Source organism: Chamaea fasciata, unplaced genomic scaffold, assembly GCF_029207755.1.
Source record: "Chamaea fasciata isolate MVZ Bird 193981 ecotype frontalis unplaced genomic scaffold, bChaFas1.0.hap1 SCAF_7, whole genome shotgun sequence".
Taxonomy (NCBI): domain Eukaryota; kingdom Metazoa; phylum Chordata; class Aves; order Passeriformes; family Sylviidae; genus Chamaea; species Chamaea fasciata.
This window is the reverse complement of record NW_027094092.1, coordinates 37,177,970-37,197,523: the sequence shown is the minus strand read 5'-3', so window position 1 is coordinate 37,197,523 and position 19,554 is coordinate 37,177,970. Positions and strand designations below refer to the sequence as shown.

At 39.0% G+C, this 19,554-nt stretch overlaps 1 protein-coding gene across 4 annotated transcripts in view; it reads right to left on the bottom strand.

Annotated features, from left to right (window-relative positions):
* Positions 1-5,959: 5,959 nt before the first annotated feature.
* The window catches only part of NPAS3 (neuronal PAS domain protein 3), a 596,091-nt gene continuing 582,496 nt past the window's right edge, over positions 5,960-19,554 (bottom strand). For all 4 annotated transcript variants that reach the window (XM_066188407.1, XM_066188408.1, XM_066188410.1 and 1 more), the window contains 3 exons: positions 16,290-16,437; positions 13,050-13,165; positions 5,960-10,225 (listed from right to left, as the gene is read on the bottom strand). In XM_066188407.1, the coding sequence (XP_066044504.1) occupies positions 8,916-10,225; positions 13,050-13,165; positions 16,290-16,437 (1,574 nt within the window). In that variant the 3' untranslated portion in view covers positions 5,960-8,915. The remainder of the gene's footprint in view (positions 10,226-13,049; positions 13,166-16,289; positions 16,438-19,554) is intronic.

Sequence of the window (19,554 nt, the reverse complement as noted above, 5' to 3'; positions counted from 1 at the left end):
AGTGAGAGATTCTCTTGGCATCCTTTGGCTGCATTTGTACACAAAGCAAAAACCAATGCTGCCTTTTGACATAGGCAATGCAGATGCAGCTCCCTCAGAAGCTGAGGGACAACATTCTGTTGCAAATGAGGGTTTTGCAATGTCTTTGTGATTTTGTCTTAATCACAGATGAATAGAAGCAGAACCAGTTCTCATCCTCTGTGATCACATTCACTTCTGCAGTAGAAACAGGCTAGGCAAATGTAGATAAAAGCTTTTGTTCTCTCCAGGGGAGTTCTGGTTGAGACCCTGGGAGGGGTCTGGCCACTAATAAGTTATTGGCAAACCATCAGACCTGGTACAGCTAACTTCAGTGTATCAGTGATTCCCACCTCTCATCTCCACATGAAGCAACCTTAGGTTGCATTTATATAGCAGGCCCTCTTTGAGTCTGTGTCCTGATGTAATATCAATCTAATACAGATTGGTTAGAGATAGTCAGCATGGATTTACAAAAAGGAGGTCATGCTTAACAATCTTAATTCATTTCTCTGGGGAAGTGACAATGAAAGTGGACAGCGATGAAGAAGGAGACATAATTTACTTGGACTTGAAAAGGCTTTCGATACAGTGCCACATAACAGATTAATTTATAAGGTTAGCAAGTATGGGACTGATAGTAAAATACTCAATTGGATATAAAATTGGCTTGGTAACAAGGCCCATGGAACAGCAGTAATGCTTATAGATCATGCTGGGGAAGTGCTATGCACCCTGGGGTATGTGTTTGAAGACATTCTAAAGATAATAAGGATGGGCAAAGCCAAAAACAAGGGTGGTGGAGAAAAGAGGAAAAATGCTGCCAAAAAGAACACGTGAAGGCTACAGTCTCATGAGAAGCAAATGATCATGCCAACATGCAATCCAAAATTTCAGGTAATATTCAGAGAAGAAAATGGTCTAGGAACTGAAGGGGCCTTAATCAGGCACATAAGCTGCAGGTCTTGTAGCAAGGCAAAAGTATACAGAGCAGCAAGGATCTTTCCTTTTAAATAGGGGAGAGGGCAAAACTTACAGCTTTCTCAAGGTGCCAATGAGCAATAAATGGGAGGCATGTTCTCAGAAACGAATATTATCCTGAAAAGTCCAAGATCCCTTGGTCCTTGCTAAAAAGGATGAATTATAGTGTTTGTGTTTTCAGCCCAAAGAAATCTTTGGAGAATCTTGGTTCTTTCCATTTTCTATGATCTAAGGAGACTGGACTTCCTGAGACGAAATTTTTTTTTGTCACTACCCTGCAAGATGCTACCTTGCATGCTGTAATAAAGCAGACAGCTGGGCAGAAGAAAGAAATGAAGTACAGGAGAGTCAACAGAGACCTAAGAAATTCACACTACTGAACAGAAATTGGAAACTGGTTTCAGGGAATACTCAGCTCCTTACAGTGTAAACTTTCCCATCTCTTGGATGATATTAAAAGAGGGTCTGGGGAAGTTGTACTCTTGACACTCTATGTGCCATCACTTAGTACTGCTGTCAGTTCAAGAACTCCAGCAGAGTTTCCACCATTGCTTTCAGATAAAAGAACCAGATGGCCAGGCCCACTCCTATGGGTGAGAAGGCAGTCTTTGCAGGCCTACCTCTGCCTTTGCCTCACTCCCCACCTGTTTTAAAGGTAGGAATCTCTGGATGGATCAGACTATGCAGCTTGGGAAAACTGGGAAAGGCTTTTTAATTAAACAAAAAAGAGCTGCCCTCTTAGAGTGTGACTGGTGTGGTACAGAATTAGAAAGGAAATGATGCAGGGTAAGAATTAGCCTGACTCATTGGTCAGTGGTTCATGCTATAGGCCGTGCTTTGTTATTTGATTATGAGTATTGGCTCAAAACTTTGGTCTTGAAGCCATTAAAGTCATTAGTCAAGCTCTCACTGATTTGAGCAAGACCAAGACTTGACCCTTTGTGGCTATTCAAAGGACAGAGATAAACTTTTACATCAATCAAGAGCATAGACTCGTTCTGCTGGGGTCATATGGTTAATACATCCTGTTCCTGTCATTTCCGCTATAAATCTGTGAATGCTTTTAAAGCAAGAGGAAAACCTGATTCCTTTCCTTCTGCCAGAAAATATTATGTTCCCTTTTATTGCAAACAAGAAAAACAAGGAGTCCTTCTGCTCAGGAAAACTTGCAAGGGGAAAGGTAATCTCAATATTTCTATGTCTAGAGTCACTGAAAGGTAATTTGAGATGAAATACTGGGCAATACAGTCTCCTGTCTGCAAAGCATGCAAACTTTCTCCCACTGACACCCCACAAGCCTGTATTGGGTCCTGATGATCTTCTTCACCAAGCAGTAAGCCAGTGCCCATTGTACTGTTGGTGTCTACAAAAAGAGCCCTTATTTTCCACACTGCATCCAGTTTACGCAGCTTCTACAAGTTGAGAAAAAACTTACAACTTCCTACAAATGTAATCAAACTCATTGTTATTGACTTCATATGCTTGGCTTCAGACCCAAGTCACTAAGCTCTCTGTATTTACTTCTAGAAATGTGAAATATACCAAATGAAAGAAGTCTGAACTACTCTGAGGTTTTATTTTGCTGAAAGACCCACCTCATGGTGATTATGGAAATAAAAGCTGTTCTTCCACTCTCTCTTGCTGACTTTAGGATTCTGAGCAAAATAGTAGGGGAGAACACCCAACCTGATTCAGATAAATTCAAAGAAGAACTCTGAATCCTTGGCCTATCTCATGTCCTGTTGCTTTCAAAAAGATCTTGTTTGGTCCTGTTAGGGCCATGAAGATGATCAGAAGTCTGGAGCATCTTTTCTGTGAGGACAGGTTGAGAGAGTTGGGGTTGTTCAACATGGAGGAGTTTTCAGGGACATCTCCTAGCAGCCTTCTAGGACCAAAAGGGAGTTTATAAAAAAGGAGGAAGAATGAAAATGGTTTTAAAGAAAGAGGGCAGGCTTAGATAAGATGCTAGGAAAAAATTCTTTAGTCAAATAGTGGTGAATCACTCGAAGAAAATGTGGACAACCCATCCCTTGGTTTCAAGTGTTCAGGGCTGGGTTGGATGGGGCCTTAAGCAACCCCATGGCAAGGGGATTGGAACTAAATGATCTTTAAGGTTTCTTCCAACCCAAACCACTCTATGATTCTATGATTTGCTGAAAAAATGTGGATGTGATTTGATAGGTTTTATGAAAATAGCTTCCAGTTCTCACTTATGAAAAGATGAAAGAATAGGTAAGAGAGGAAGAAAGGACCTTTATTATGCATATGCACATAGGTACCACCCTGCACAGTCTGAAAGCCCAACTAGATTTCAGGGGTAGCAGATCTGAATGTCTGTGTGCATGCATGTGCATGTTTTATAAAGGGTTTAATCTTACCTGAGCATCTGTGGCTCTGGTGACATCCCATTTGTCAACATTTCTGTAGGCTCTTCAGTAAACTCACTGGATAGATGACAGTTCATTAAATTAATTGACAATGCATATCCAGTTTTTCCACCCTCCTCCCCCAGCCCTAAAATGAAAATAAAGAAATTACGATGGTAAGAAGGGAAAATACTATGCAAATAGCTCTGAGAGCACTGACACATTTAAACTAATGCATTTCCTAGAATTATAACAATAAATGTGCTGTCAGGGGCATCGCAGTTACTCCAGTGACATGGCCACTGTGCAAAAGCACCAGTGCAAGATGTCAGAGCTGATTATTTAAGTACTCCTGAAATATTTTTCTTTTACTGTAACTTCTCAGAATCATGAGGGTTTGAAAGAGCCCTTTTCCTCTTGAAACCATTCAGCTAGCTTTTAAATACCTGCATACATCACCTTGCAAAACAAGCGGGCTAGCAACAAATTTTCTAGAGATGGCAGTTACTGAGATCAGTTGTTTTGGGAAATGTTCTTTGATGGAATGACTTGAGAAAGTTTGCTCAACTTCCTGAATGGCAAAGACTTCTTCCTCAAGTATTACAAAGATAGCAGCTGGGTCTACCCCAAAGAACCCTTTTCAAAGGGCTCAACTGGTTTTCAAGCAGTTGACTTTGTTTATTAAAGCTGCTGCAGATAACAGAGATAGACGAGTGCAACGGCATCACCGTGAAAACCTCCCATGAAATGGCCTTTCCATAATTTTCTTTAATACACAAACGTCCTCATTCAACTGCAAATCTTTGAGCAGTCTTTTAAGTTTGACTATCAACTCCATGCTCTGATGCATGTGTAGACAGTATGGTTGAGATATAAAAACCCCTTATAATAGCTCAGAAATGCCCCTCTCAAGCCCCTTCTTGGAATAAGTGGCTTTAGTAATACTGCTTAACACTTATTTGGAACAGGCATGTTATTCTTCCATTAGGCTTTATTCTGGTCATTCTTCCAATCTGCATTTAAATTCTGTTTTCCTCTCGGTTGGCATTGGCAGCCTTAGCTACCTCATAAACAAGATGCATTGCCAACTGGAACACGCAAGCAGAGCTGAAAGCAGCACTGCTAACCTCTGCTTCTTTCTACCCCCTGCAACTTGGAGTTGTATCAAACTCAATGCTTGGAGCCTGGGAAGTGGGCATCCTGAACTGCTTGGAAGCTCAAAGAGCCTGACTTCAATCTATAAAGGTACTGAGCTGGCTCCCTGAGCTATAATTGTGCACACTTTTTTTTAATCAGTACAGCAAGCCAGATTCACATGCTCTTCAGCTGAGTGTATCTTTCACAGTAAAGAGTTGTGTTGCAAACTGTGACTAGACAGTTTTACTCAGCATTTATAAGGCAAACAGAATTTGACCCAGAATGACTAGCCCAGGAACATTAATTTCTAAGTGGATCTACAGAACAGAAGAGATTAGGCACTCAAAGTTGCTTTGAGATTTTGGCTATTGGCAAATTTGCATTCTTAGAGACGGTATACTCAGCAATAACAAAAAAAATATGGAAATTGGAAATATTTCTCAGAGGTGGGAGAGGCACTGTAAAGAAAGGCAATGAATGAAGAACTGTGGTGGGTGAGAAGGCTTCCACTCCCCTCCTGTCCCACCCCCAGCCCGTTCTCTGTACATGCAGCAGCAGCCACAGAGGCAGCACACAGTGATGGGTACCTGGGGAGGCATCTCCTGTGCCTGAGCTTCTCCGTGCTTTTCACTGCAGAGACCAAAACCACTTGCCCTGGGCCTTTTTTTTCCCCCAAAAATTTATGCAGGTTGCTCCCTTTTTAAGGCCAGCCCCTGTGTGTGGATATCTATGTAATCAGAACTATACTTGACTTTTTTTTCCCCCTTTCATTTGTGGGACCAAGGCTTTTTGCCTTGTCAGTTCCGCACTGGCAAATGTTTCTATCCTCAGTTGGTAAGGCAGAATGTCTAGCAGCACGACACCAACAACTTACGGGTTGCCACTCTGGGGAAAGAAAGTACACATTTAAAAGAATCAGCAGCCTAGGTAGGATATAATGTGACTGAAGAGTTTCACTGTAACATTGTAGAGTAGAAAAATGAAAATATAAAGTGCATTTTAAATGATTAATGTACAAAAGCTGACCTCTTCCAGTGTGCATTAATCAAGGAAAAAATGCACACTTTCTATAGTGGTTAATGTTGCAGGTCCATTATTCAGCTTTGATAATGTGCATAAAAATGCTCAATATGACAATGAGTTGGGGTAGCTGAGAATTTAAAATGGTGGCAAGTTTGTTGTAGTATTTGGATTAGCATTCTTAACCTACATCTTGACAGCTTCCTTTCTTCATTTCACAAGTGTTAATAAAATCTTGCTTTTTCCTCTTTCATTTTTGGTTATTTTTTTTTTCTACAGTATTTTAGTTTTTTTTTTCTTTTTTTTTTTCTTTTTTTTTTTTTTTGGTACAAAACGATTAAAAATACCTGCTCAAACAAATACTACCAGCATTCATTAGTCAGGATGGTTATATGTAAAAGAAATGATGCCAGATAGTAACAAATCCAAGAGAAGTTTATTATGAAAATGGCACCTGCGGGATGAAAAAAAATTAAGTTACATAAAGACAACCATGTATGACATGTATGAGAATCTACAAAAGTATAAAAAGAACCCTGTTGTAAATGAAGTATGTACATTTCTGATTTGCAGCATTATCAATGATCAATGAAAAAAATGTTTCAAATAAGCCAGGCACTCAAGAAGTTAGATTCGGTTAGCTTAACACAAAATAAATGTACCATAGCTGTCACTTTTTAACATTTTAATTTTTTTATATTGTAGAGTTGGTAACACTGCTAAGATTTATACGAACAGAATCCCTTTCCCCATTATTCAGCTACTTGGCACCAGTCTCCTCATAAAAGATTTCATATATTTGTACAAGAAATAGTTAAAAACACAGACACAGTCTTCACAGGTAATGAAGTTTTTTTTTCATTTTGTAATTTTAAACACTATGGATTTAGACAGCAGCTGTGATTATCTGTTAGTTTAAATCACCAGAAATCATTTTGACACAACACAGAAACATTTATAAAAAAAACCCAAAACAACAACAGCTGTCTAGCTGTTCTTTGTAGCTGATAGGTGCAGTCCTTTGATTGTTCCATAGCTAGAGCAGAGCTTCCAAAATTAAACTTTGAATTTTCCAATCAGCTTTCTCGCCTTTTTCAGACCTACATAAATCCTTCCCATGGAACCTTTAAAAGCTCATTAATTAAATTTCTAGCGTCCAATTCCTTTTTTGCTATCACTCCTCTGTGACTTGGACCTACTTCTCAAATTCAAAGCTACTGCAGAAATTGACTCAACGCAGTGAGTGATGAAAAATTCAAAGGACAGCTGAGTTAATACATTAGCATTGCACACATAAGCGAATATATATGACAATTCTAAGCTCAGTTTCCTTTTAAAACAATGCCAGTTGACCTTTGAAAGAATTTCCTATCTCACTGGTAATTGCTCTACATAATGCTCTGCCAGCCTACCTAGGAGAAGACCAAAGAAATGCACCCTCTGCTTACAGTTCGAGCACAAGGACTCTGGGAATGTTAACAACTGAGGCTATATGGCGTCAATTTGCTTAATAAATCTGAGCATTACTCTGTAGTGCATTGTGGGGTACACTGGAAGAGTAAGTCATACCCAGAATTCCTCTGTGGGAAAAATGGCTCCATTAACCTTGAGCTAGTTAAGAGTCTTTTATCTCTGAGAGTGAAGAAGAGAGAACGAGAGAGCAAGAGAAAGAGAGAGGAGAAACGTGTGGAGGAGGAGGGGAAAAAGGAAGGGGGGGAGAGAGGTTTGAGAATACACAACAGCAAAGCAACAGCAGAAATGAAAAGGTATACAGACAGTGGAAGCAGCATAAGGTGACATTACAGAGGAAGGCCACCACACAAAAACCACTAACCCCCAAGAATCACTGGTTCACTAGGACTGCAGGAATGGGACTTTACCACTCCGGACTAGAGATAAAGCACAGAGAAGACAAAGGACAAAACAACTACATTAGCTTAGTATATACTGCATATAGTAACACACATTGAAACTGCAATGGGACTGACAGCCAAGGACACTTACACATTGTACACATTACAGTTCTCACATCTGTTATTAGATGCCTTAACAAACAGCTGCCAAAGATGGAGTGGAAGAAGAATTTATATTTGACAGTCATTTGGAGTGTTTGACACTACACTGTGATTTCTGGCAACGAAGACAAAATAGGAGATTTCTTTTCTTTTACTTAATGTGCAGTTTTCAGTTGTAGTTATCTATTTCAAGCTTATTAACCCATCCTTTAGTTTTAAAACATATTGGTTTCAACACTAGAAATAAGGAAAAAGAAAACAACAAAAAATACCCAAATCAAAGAACAAAAAAGAAATTTACAACCTTCCCTCTATAATATTAAATGAAAAACAAAATAAAACATGTTAAATAGTTCTTCTGTTTTCTTTTTTTTACTCTGAAGTGTTATTTGATGTTGTAAAATTAGCCTCAGTTACACTGAGAAAAAAATAAAGCAAAACAATATGCTCCTAAGAAACTGCTCCTCGCGTCAATTAAATTGAGTTTTTTGTTTTTAAGCTCTTTTTGAAAAAGGCTTCCTGACCCATTTAAATTTGATGTGAGGCTATGCTTGTTAGTTTGGAGGTAACAAATTTTAAGTCCTGCAGCAAATGTTAATGAGGGCTTTTGTCTTAACTAACCAAGGAGACTGCAGCACCCCACTATAAACCAGTACGGAACACATTCTTTCCAAAAAACCCAGCCCACAAGCTGCATATTGTATGAAGACATTACAGATTAATAAATGATAGCACCATGGTTTTAGAAATTAAGTTAAAGTTTCTGTAATTAACATTTAGTCCAACTTTTTAACATTCTAGTCACAGGCCAGAAATTAACTTTTTAAGAACCCAAATTATTTTATGTGCAAGTAAGAAAATCTTAACCATAAAAAGAGAATTAAACTCTGCATAAAATTCTAAAATACTATCCCCTATTTTAAAGGAATTAGGAACAAAACCCCCTTTTCATTTGACTTAGTCAAACAGGGCACATTGTTTATGCTTGTCTCTTTTAATCTTGATCATATCAAGATCATTTTGAAGTAAAACCAATGGTTGTCACTTTAAAATCTCTTTACCACAACACTGAGTATTCTATGGCAGAGGCATACACATATTAAAGGCATCTTAATAAAGATGCAAAGGAAAAAACACACATCTTAGAAGAAGACAAAATGGCAGGCAACTGGTACTTCGACTCTCTGAAGGCAAAAATAAAAAAATATCTTTACATTAAAGAATAAGTCAAGTTAAAGAGAAAGGGAATGAAATGGGGACCATCATATTGAGATAATAAGCTGACCTGCTCAAATTCAAAGTGCTAGAATTAAAGGTCTAAATTAAAACATAGTCTATGCCTCAGAGTATAACACTGAACACAGTATGTGGTCATATTTCAATCCTCTTTCCGTTCCAGAGTCTGTGTAGTGTGAATGCCATTGCTGTACACAGGAAATGGAAGAGTGGAAAAAAGTCCTTCGGCAGTTGTGAACACGTTCCCTGCAGGCATTTGGGTCAGGCTGGCCCCGCTCACAGCACTTCCAAATGGTCCCGACATATTGAGTCGGTGAACGTGGTGGTAGAGCATTTCCATCGGTGTTTTAGGATCCAGACCAAAGCTGGGGCTGTTAACATCAACAAAGTTAACAGCATGGGTGTTGGGGAGGAGGTTGCCCTGCATGGCTAAAGTAACTTCAGCAGGAGCATACCGAATAGTGCCAGTGGTGTAGACCCTCTGAGCAGCAGTGCTGGTCGCAGCAAGGGTTCCTGTTACCCTGTGAACCAAAGGAAGCACCACATTGCCTGCCTGTAACCTCTGAAGGGCTTCCAGATCCCCAGTGTACAACAAAGAGTTGGACGCTGTGGGACCTCCTGGATGTTTGTCCCTTGGAGATGCTGAAAGTGGGGGTGACAAAGGGTCAGAGGACACTGGAGCCATGGCCGAGTTGGATGAGGTGCTGAACTGAGTTTTACGGCTGGCAGTATTTTCAGTCCCTGGTGGGGTGAGAACAGAGTCTGGAATGGAGACATGTAAACTACTGCTGGCTTGGGGGGAAGGGAAGTGCTCGGAACTGGGGGGCTTGGTCATACTGTAGGGTGATTCATTCCTTGAGATTTCCCTGTTGGGTGGGTAATTCCAAATACTGCTATCGTTATCAAAATTGATAGGTTCTGAGATTTCTGTTTTAATTTTGAGCACTGAGGCACTGTTTGGTGACGAGAGCAGCTGGGGCTGGTCCACCAAAGCTGAGTCAAGTCCATTTGGACTTGAGGTGCTTGACAGCCTTCTCCGGGTCATGCTGCCTCCCTTTTGCTTTTTTCTCCTCTTCTTCCTCTTCTGATGTTTGCTGGAAGACTGGGCATTTACTTCACCTGCACTGTCTGAGTCCTTGGCACTGTCGGAGGTCAGTGATTCACAGTTCTGCAACCGCAAGTCTGACTCACTCTCAACATAGCGCTCCACCTTGATCTGCATAGAGCCAAGAGTGCCAAAACTGTCCTCAGGGGCCTTTTGATTCTCGAAGTCTGAGTTTTCAAAGCTGTCATCACTGTCCCTGCTGTCCTGGTTGCTGGAGCTGTTCCCATCCTCATTACAGTTCATTTCATTATCTGACTGATTTCCTGACTTTTTCCTGTCCGATTCAGGGTCTTCACTGTTTTCTGACTGGTTTCCTTTCTCATCTGACTTTGAGTTCTCATTGTCCTCTGGAGCAAAATGAAAGTGAAACAAAGCATTAGCAATAAGAACATAATAGTATAATCCAAGTCCAGATTTCTATCTAACAATGAGACTGAATTTGCTTTAACCTTTTTTTGGCAAAAGACATTCTCTTCTGTAGAGCTGCACTTTTTTTTTTTTTTCCCAGTGTTGTTTTGGGAGAGTTTTGATCACCATGAATGTCTCTGACTCAGGACTGTTAATGCACTAGAAGCCTATGCTATATGGCTGCACCTCGATTGAGGGGGCCTTTTCATCTGCTCACTGGACAAGAATCATGTTGACAGCTGTGAGCACAACGACATTGTAGCTGTGCCATCCAAAGAGGAGTCAGTGAACAATCCCATTATCACCGTTTTGTTCTGGTGATTGTTCTTTCACATCCACGTTCTCCTACAGTGGGCAGGCATCCACATATAGCACTATTTACTAATGAAGATTCTAGTACTCTCATCTCATTTTCCTCTGACCATAGCCACTTTTGAAGTGGTATAGAGTCTCTGGCTGCAGTGGAATTACTGCTGATTTCCTCCTGTGTGAGAGGAGAAGCAACTCATGTGTAAATCTGAATGAATGAATAAACCAGTTAAAATGAATGAATAAACCAGTTTATTGTTAAAACAATTTTACTATGTTGCTAGACTGTCTTCTCACATTCTCCTAAAGGACAACAAATATTAAAAAATACAGAAAAATAATCATCCAGTGAATTAAATTCTTTATTGATCCAAATCATCTAAAGACCATTGAAAATGGCACAGCTACAGCACTGAGAAGCTGTCATTCTTCTTGCCCGAATTCCTTTAATTATAATTCTAATATGGGTGAGATAAACACTCTAGCCCACTGGACTTGGAGAGCCAAAGCAGCTTTGAGGCTGAATATGCTCCATTATCACACTGTGTTTGAAAGGGTCATGAAAGGTTTCAGGAAACCCTGTCCTTTACAGACCAGCCAGAAGTCTTTTGTTGCCTAATGAAAGACGTTTTTCACTCATCAGAGCCAAGTACTACCCTTTTCAATATCCTTGTTTTAGGTGGAGAGGGGAAGGACCAGTTTGCCTAAAAAGATATTGGTTACTTCTGGAGCCATGTCAACACCAAACTATTTCCCAGAAGTGCTGAAGGTGGGTTTGACAGGAAAGCTGCCTGAGCATTCAGGACACTGCACTTCACAAGTCACATAGTGGGACTTTTGCTTGTGTGAGCAGCAGCAGAGAGACGCTTCCTTTTGAAAAATAAAACCTACAGGAACAAAGTAGCAGCTGTAAACCCCTAAGTCTCATCCAGCTTTTTGTTCCACCTAGAACTGAATTTCTCCTTCAGTTTTTTCTTCCTTTTTTTGAAGATGCTTTCTTTTAAGGCCATGGTTTCTAGCTGGGGAAGAGTGCTCTTAGAGTGAGGTAGTATAAAGTTACACAATATTTGCCTGGGATTATATCACAGCTTGAACTGAACTTGTTGGTTTCATCCAAAATACCGTTCCAATTTCGGGTCCTTTGGCATTTTTATTTAATTCCTTTGTAATAAACAAAGCCCCTATGTCTTCTGTCTTCCAAGACACCCAGACATCTCCTTCTGAGATGTAGGTATCTGTGCACCTTTGGAATGCTGTCTTGCTCTGCATCAGCTTTAGAAGTCATGAACGAACATGTACTTCTCATGTTCTCACCTGGAGAAACTCCCAGTGCATATGGGAAATGTAAACTATTCTCCATATATGTGTTATTTGGCTATTTAGGAACAAGACAGCATAAAGGAAGCACTGGGAATGGATGAAGAAATTCCCAATGACAGTGGTCAGCAAGCCTGCACATTGACTTAAACCAAGCTGTCAAAGGAGAAAAAACAAAAGCAAAAGCTGAAAGAGAACAGCCATATAATTAATATAATATAATGTAATGTAATGTAATGTAATATAATATAATATAATATAATATAATAGCCTGATCGTCTTCTTGCTTTTTCTTGATTTATATCATTGTGATCCATTTTCTCTAGACTGTTTTTGTTTGTTGTCATAGACATGAGAGAAAAATCATCTATCTATCTGTCTGTCCATCCGTCCGTGTGTCCTACATACAAAAACTGAGTAACATCTTTACTTCTTGAGCTACAGGAAAACACACTTCTTTCAAGGCCAGATGATTTGCACCTGTGCCTAGGTAACCACTGTTAAAACTAACAGGGAATGTGTGAACCATCTGTGCACTGGACCATCTGTAGGACTAATTTACACATAGAGCTTGACAAGTACACTCAGCTTTTAAAAAACAGCCTAAGTCCCACACTTAAAGAGGTTAGAAACAAGTTCTTGAACCCACACATTTTGATTAAATACAACTTTTAACCCAAGAAAACTCTCAAATTTTTCAATCTTCACTGCCCCCTAGTGAGACTCTTCAAGAATGTATTTATGCAGGGAAAAGAGTCATAAAGATTGACAGTAGAGACCTCTCTGTAGAACTTCCACCTACTTTGGAAAAAGAAGAACTTGAATTTTATCCAACAGTTGCAATCCCAAGTCCTCTGCACAAGGCATAATACCTGTTCATAAGCACAGCTGGGAAATCAAATATTTAGTTTGGTGCTACGTAGGCAAGAATGCGTGAAGAAAGTGAAGCCAAATTCTGAGGAAATGGAAATGCTAAGGTCATTAAAAGATTTTGCTAGTGTTTTTCAATTTAATTTTATGTGATTTTTTTTGTTATAATGGAAAAATACTTGAGAAGTAAAAGCAACTGGAAAGCTGACCGTGTGGCTTTCATGATATGAACCTCTTGTGGGTGTAAAGGCACACTATGTGTGTTACCTGAGTTGTCCTTTGAGTCCGACTCTGAGTCAGAGGTCTCTGAGGATTCTGAGGTTTTCTCTGGCAGATGAGGAAGTTGTGCAATATCCATTGGAGTGTCCTTGTACTCTGGGTTACTAAAGAGGATACAGCAAATATAAACACAATTGGATGATTTGAAGCTTCATAATTTTTTCCTCTTTTCATATCAAAGTTCAGGAACAAAGAGCATAAATAGGAAGAATAGCAGAGTAAACACAGAAACATATATTTTTGGCTTCAGAGTTTCACAGCAGAGATTTTTGTGAAGGTTTATTTTAATACTGCAGTCAAATACTTTTATTGACCAGGTACTAAACCTTGTTTGATTCTAGTGAAGTTTTAGAGCTATCAAAGCATCCTTGTTGAAGTGGGACATCATGGCTTGTGTGAGATCTAGCAGTAAAGCTATACTGTATAATCATCCAACAACAAAATATCTTGATTTCGATCCCATTACTGTGCCTGGGAGGACAGAGAGGTTGTTTTAACTTTTCCAATCTGTTTCTCTCCCACTGGCAATGTCTATTAGAGTTATCTCTGTAGAAATGTTCTCTATCAACCTTGCCAGAGTCCTTTCAATACCTGTCTTTCACACAATTCCAGTTTTCCACATTTTAATCAAGCATATCACACATGAAGTTATTAAGAAGGTGCTCAGCTAGGGCTAAAGAAGTGACCACTGCTACCAAGAATCTGGCCAAAAATTAGATAAAACAGGTTATATATTTTTTAAACACTGCACACATACATCTGCATCAGCAAGAAACCAAAAACAACCTCTCTAACTATGTGACAGATGCACATGTGCATGTTAAGATGCATATGTTAGGGATAAAGAACTGTCAACACACCCATTATAATCATATCTTCATCTGCTCATGTGGTGCTCACCTGTGACTTGTTAGCAATGAACATGACTGCAATCTAAAAAAGCTACACTGCCAGAGAAATGGAAGAAAACTCCTACAACACTATGCTTTTGCTTGGTTTTTACTTTTTAAAATGTGTTCCTTCCTCAAATGCATGCAAATGCAAGGGAACAGACATAGCTAAACGTAAGTGGTAGAGAATATTAAAAACAACAAAGTCTTTAATAATGTTGAATAGGTGAGCGTTTCCATGCAGTTGAAATTCAAGTCTGGTAAAACAGAAAATCCGCAGTCCTGCATAGAACAATATGAGGCAGCACTGGGGGTGCCTGACACACTATCACAATGACAGTGTGCTCATACACTCAGCCTCTTAGATTGTACTGTGAAAACTCAGAGTTCACACAGTTCACATTGAGATGCCATATTACAATTATCATCTTCATAGCTTTGTCCTGACAAAGTGACTTTATTCTGTTGCATCCCAGGGCAGTCCCCAAATTTGCCCCCTCCAAGCAAAAGATGTTTGAGGGCTTTCACACTGTGAATAACAAGTTGCTAGAACAAGAACAGCATTAATCCTCCCTGTCACTATAATTAGTCTATCCTTTTACAGACAGCTGAATCATACTTTCTAATGCATGGAAATGTATACAGACCAGTACTCCTGCTAAGTGTAGACCTAATTATGCCTTGATCTGTTATTAAAATATTATTTGGACATTTGGATCTTTTGTGGATTCTGGTACAAGGAGAAATCTAAATTAAAAATACAAATTCAGTGAAGACGTTAATATTTCTCTAACAGACTGGTGAATGAAATATGCTAGAAAAATCAGGTTCTGGGAGGAGACCTGGGGAAGGCCACAATGCTTTTGTTTTTTTGTTAGGTATGTGCTGCTTGTAGAGAAAATTATTTTTTGGGATGTTTGTGGACTAGGTTCACCTATTGTCCGGAAAGCAGCAAAGGGGACTGAGGCAGCTGTTCATAATTCTTATGGACAACTTCTACAGCTTTCTGGGCATTTTTCAGCCCTGTTAAGGACTGGGGAAGTGAAGCTGTACTTCCAGTTCAGAATTGTCAGCCTTAAGCTGACCTCTTAAAATGCTGCATTCTGCCTCACATTTGCAAAAAAGAGACAGAAAAGTAGCAGGATAAGGGTATATTCAGAAAAGTCTGTGCTCAATCATAACAGGCCAAAAAATTGCAAGTCCCAGTGAAAACTCCACTGCCATGCGAGGTTTCCCACAGTACCCCTTCAATACCCTCCTGCCAGGGGTTGCTTCCTTCTCTTCCCCAAAAGGGGAATCAAAAGCATTTCAACATGCAAGTTTAGGCAGGCACAGTCTCTACAGGGCTTGCTGGACTTGGCATAATAAGTCACAATCTAACCCCTAGACATCACTTTGAACTCTCATGGCATCAAAGGGAATTTAACAAACCATGACAAGCAACTTAAAAGGAGAACAGGCCAGAAAATGACAATTGCATTTCATGACAATCTCAAGGTTTCAAATTTTATTTGTTTGTTTGTTCTGCTTTGCAACGGAACAGAAAATCTCCCAATCTTATTGAACATTTTCACAAAACAGAATGTGTTGAAAGGTATTTTCAGATGAGAAAGGTCAGGTTTATAATTCACTGTCTCTCAGTGACTGTTGGTTTTCCCTTGAGCTCTGAAAAAGTCCTTTAAAAATGCTTTGGTAAAACAGAATTTCTCAGGGAACAGTCTTTCATTCAAGGCATTACTACTATTTCTACTTAAAATAGTTCTAATAGCTTAAAATAGTACTTTATAGTACTTTCATTCTAAAATCCTATTATGCATTTTTCTGTGTGAATATTATTTGATGCTTATACGAACAACAAAGTAGTTTGAGCCTTTTTTTTTGTCCTGAGAAAGTTCCTCTCTCTGGAGTGAACCGGCAAATGCCTTTCAGAGATAACTTATTTTTTGGCATGCCAGCAGTTTGCTTCCCTGCATTTTCAATATCCAAATAAAACAGTGCCAAACACTTCACACCAGATTTTATAAAACAGCAACTGGAAGTTGGTGTGGATAATTTTTATCTTTGAGCTCAGATTTGAGTAGATTTCAGGGCATGCAATAAAATGGTGGAGGGTTTATTTCAAGACTGAGGCAGCATAATAATTCAAGAATATTCTCATGTGCTGAGGTATGACAGATGCCTCAATAACTATAACAAAATGGCACCACTTCTGACGTGGATTATATGAAAAGTTCTTCTTAACTTTCTCTAGTAGGCTGTTGTTTTTCCCTAGACCTCTCACCGACAGAGACAAGCAACAGAGACAGCAGTTCAAGAGAGAAGTGACTGGGAGACCTACCTAAGGAGGTAATTGACCCAAATGATATTCTTCTCACTTGCGTTCTTGGCGTTGACAGCTATGGTTGCACTAGATTGTATCCAGATATAACCTCCGTTCTTCTGCATCCAGCGGTAATACTTTGTTACACACTGACCCTTATTCAGCACTGACAGGAAAATACAAACAAAACACAAGCAAGATAGAATACATGTTAGAATTGTGGTAAAATGACCTTCATTGTACAGCGTGCCACAAGTGTAAGCAGAAGATACTTGGCTTCCTTTGGATTTAATGCCAGTGAGATGACAGACAGGATCTGGAGTTCAGTATAATAGCTACACGTTTTACAAGTTTTTAAAGTATAATTTTAAACTGCTTTTGGAAACTCCAGTGGAAGAAGAAAAGTAAAAAAACCCTCTACAAATCTCTATGGTTCTCGGAATACTTATTGCTGTGTGGACATTTCCAATGCACTCAATGTCAAACTGTAAAAAAAGAAAAGGAAAAAAAGAGGCAAATTTATATGTGATTTATTCATAGCTCCTAGGTAGACCTCTTTGAGATTCTGGATATTTGAAAGGTTTGGGAAGATACTCTACCCCTGCTGCTTTGATCATTTCTCCTCATTGCAGGCGATATCAACCACTGAACTTATACATCTGTTTCTTTGATCTTGTCAAACAGAATTTACAGTTCTCAGATGAACCAAATCTCCACTGGTCAGAGGGGGAAAAGTCTTTGGAGAATTTACTTTCTACCAGAGCAAAGTAAATCCACCAACAGGCTGAGAAAGAGGCCTAAGGGAGGCACAGAATGGCTTGGTTAGAGGCAAAGAGTGACAGCTCTCTCCGATGCTTGAAATATGCTAGGAAACAGAAAAAGAAGTAAAAGCAACCCATAATGTGAAACGGTGCTATTAAATGCACACAGCAAGACAGCTTAAAAATACAGATGTTTAAAATAATATTTCAGCCAAAATATTGCCAAGTTGAAACGGATTTGTTTTGTATCTGATTCTTCTGTGTCAGGAGAAGGGAATCAAAGGCAAATCTTTCAGTGGAAGGGAGCAGAATGGTTTTATAAACCTGTAAACTTCACAAAATCTGTGCACGGTTGTTGCTGGAGCCTTTTCCCTCCCTGCACTCCTCACTATTCCCACAAAGCTTCGTGCACTAGAGGGCAGTGTGCCTTCACATTCACCGCCTGCTTTTGTCATGTCCTTGTCTCCGTCTGCTAAAATGAAAAACCTCTAACTGCTGTAATAAATTTGGCTAAATTAGCTGCTAAATGGTTATCTCAAGTAATATGTATTTGCATTAATCATCTTGCTCTAAACCAGAACAAGCCAGAGTCCTAAAGACGTAGTAAATTCATATTGTCCATTTAATTACGGCTAATAAGTGCTTCATATACAATAGTTTCATGAAGTACATTTTTTTTTTCTTTCTCTCTCTCGCTCTCTCTTTTTTTTTTTCTTTTTTTTTTTTTTTTTTTTTTTTTTAAGAGAGGAAAGAAAAAAGTCACTTTGGAAAAGGATAAGTATTTAAGGCAGTTAAAGTTCCTACCATAAATGTGACAAATGACACTTTGGAGCTTTCAAGTTAACCAAATGTCTATACCCCCAATTACACATATGAATGTATCTACATCTAAATCCGTGTACAGCAGATATCTACAGAAAAAGATGTTTACAAAGGCAGCCATACAAACAGTGACGCTTCCTTACCTTGGAGGTATCCCCCAATCCCCACTTCAATTTTTCAAATACTGGAGGAAAATATGCATAAAATAGTGCCATGTAAAGTGAACATGAAGTGCAAGTTATGTTCAGCTCTAATATAAACAAATATTTTTATCTGGGTCTTGTTGTTTTTCAGCAGCCTCTAATGAACTAAGTTTGTTTCTAGCAGACATCAATATTTCCCTAAATTTTAACTTTTGTATTTCAAGCTCTAAATATTCTACTATGATAATTCATTGTCTTCAAAACCTCATTATACAGCAGAATAAAGATAAAACATGAACATGACTACCCAGCATTTCTGTCAAACCAATGTTGTAAGCCACTTTAGAAAACAATCTCACATAAATTAGCCCAACTTTCTCAGTTATGAAGAATAAGGGAAGAAAAGCACTGCTGTAAGTTTTGATTATGGTAGGCATTTCCATTTTACTAAAACAGGACATTCAAAATACTCTGCTTAGAGCTGAGTGTAAAACTGGTGTTCACACAAGTGTGGAGTGACACTATCTCTCTTCTGGAAACATAAATACCCACAGTCGCATGCAGGAACTAGTAAAATCTATCTGCACTTGTACCTACTAAATGAACTATTGTCTTCCTTGAAACAGTTTTTATCAAAGGATAAAATCTGCTACACAGATGCCAAAGGACAACTGTCCACCTACACATTTGAAAATCAAAGTGCCAGGTGAGTCACTAGCCAGTGGCTGAAGGGCACACTGCAGTTCTGCATAGTGATAGTTAAGGACTCAGATTCTGCAGCTCTTTTGGTCATCCTAGACAAGCCCTTCATACTTCAATAACTTTCATATTGGTTGTTGCACCAATGGAAAAGTCTGTGTCAAGGACTGAACAGAGCATTCATTTCAGAACTGTGGAAAAGAGGAAAAGATGCCTGCTTTCTTAAGAATGAGAATTCCATGCATCAGAGCTATATATAAACTATCTATACTCAGAGTTCAGGCTCCCAAGTACAAAGAATACATCCAAAGAATGTCTGAAATACTGTATTAAAAATGAACTTTCTATGAAGTCCATCTACCTGCAAATTCCCACTCTATTTTTGGCCAGCTCAGATATATTACTGGATACACAGAATTTTCCTTGCTGTATCTGTCTAAAGCACATTTCATATAAGAGATTTGTGGACCATGCTCTGAAGGAAGTCCCACGATTCAATATAAAAATTCCCTCTATAAAGAGATTCTTTGGCAGGCAAGCTGCACTGTGCTGCTAAATCTGGTTCTTACCTCCTTTGAGAGTGCACTAGGCACCCCCAAGTCAGTTCTGAAAATTCACAGTATACCTTGGGAAGAAATTTCTAAATGTGATGAAGGAAAATAATGAAAAAAAAATGGAAATGTTTTCTAATTTACAGTATTTTTTAACTGCTGGCCAACCTGCAACTTAGAAATTAGATGAGCATTTTGAGGCAAAAAAAAAGCAATTCGAAGGAGGCATCAGGGAGGAAAATCTATCCAGTTTATTGATAACCTAGTGTTACTGAGTAAAGACCAGGTACGGAGGTCCATTAATAAA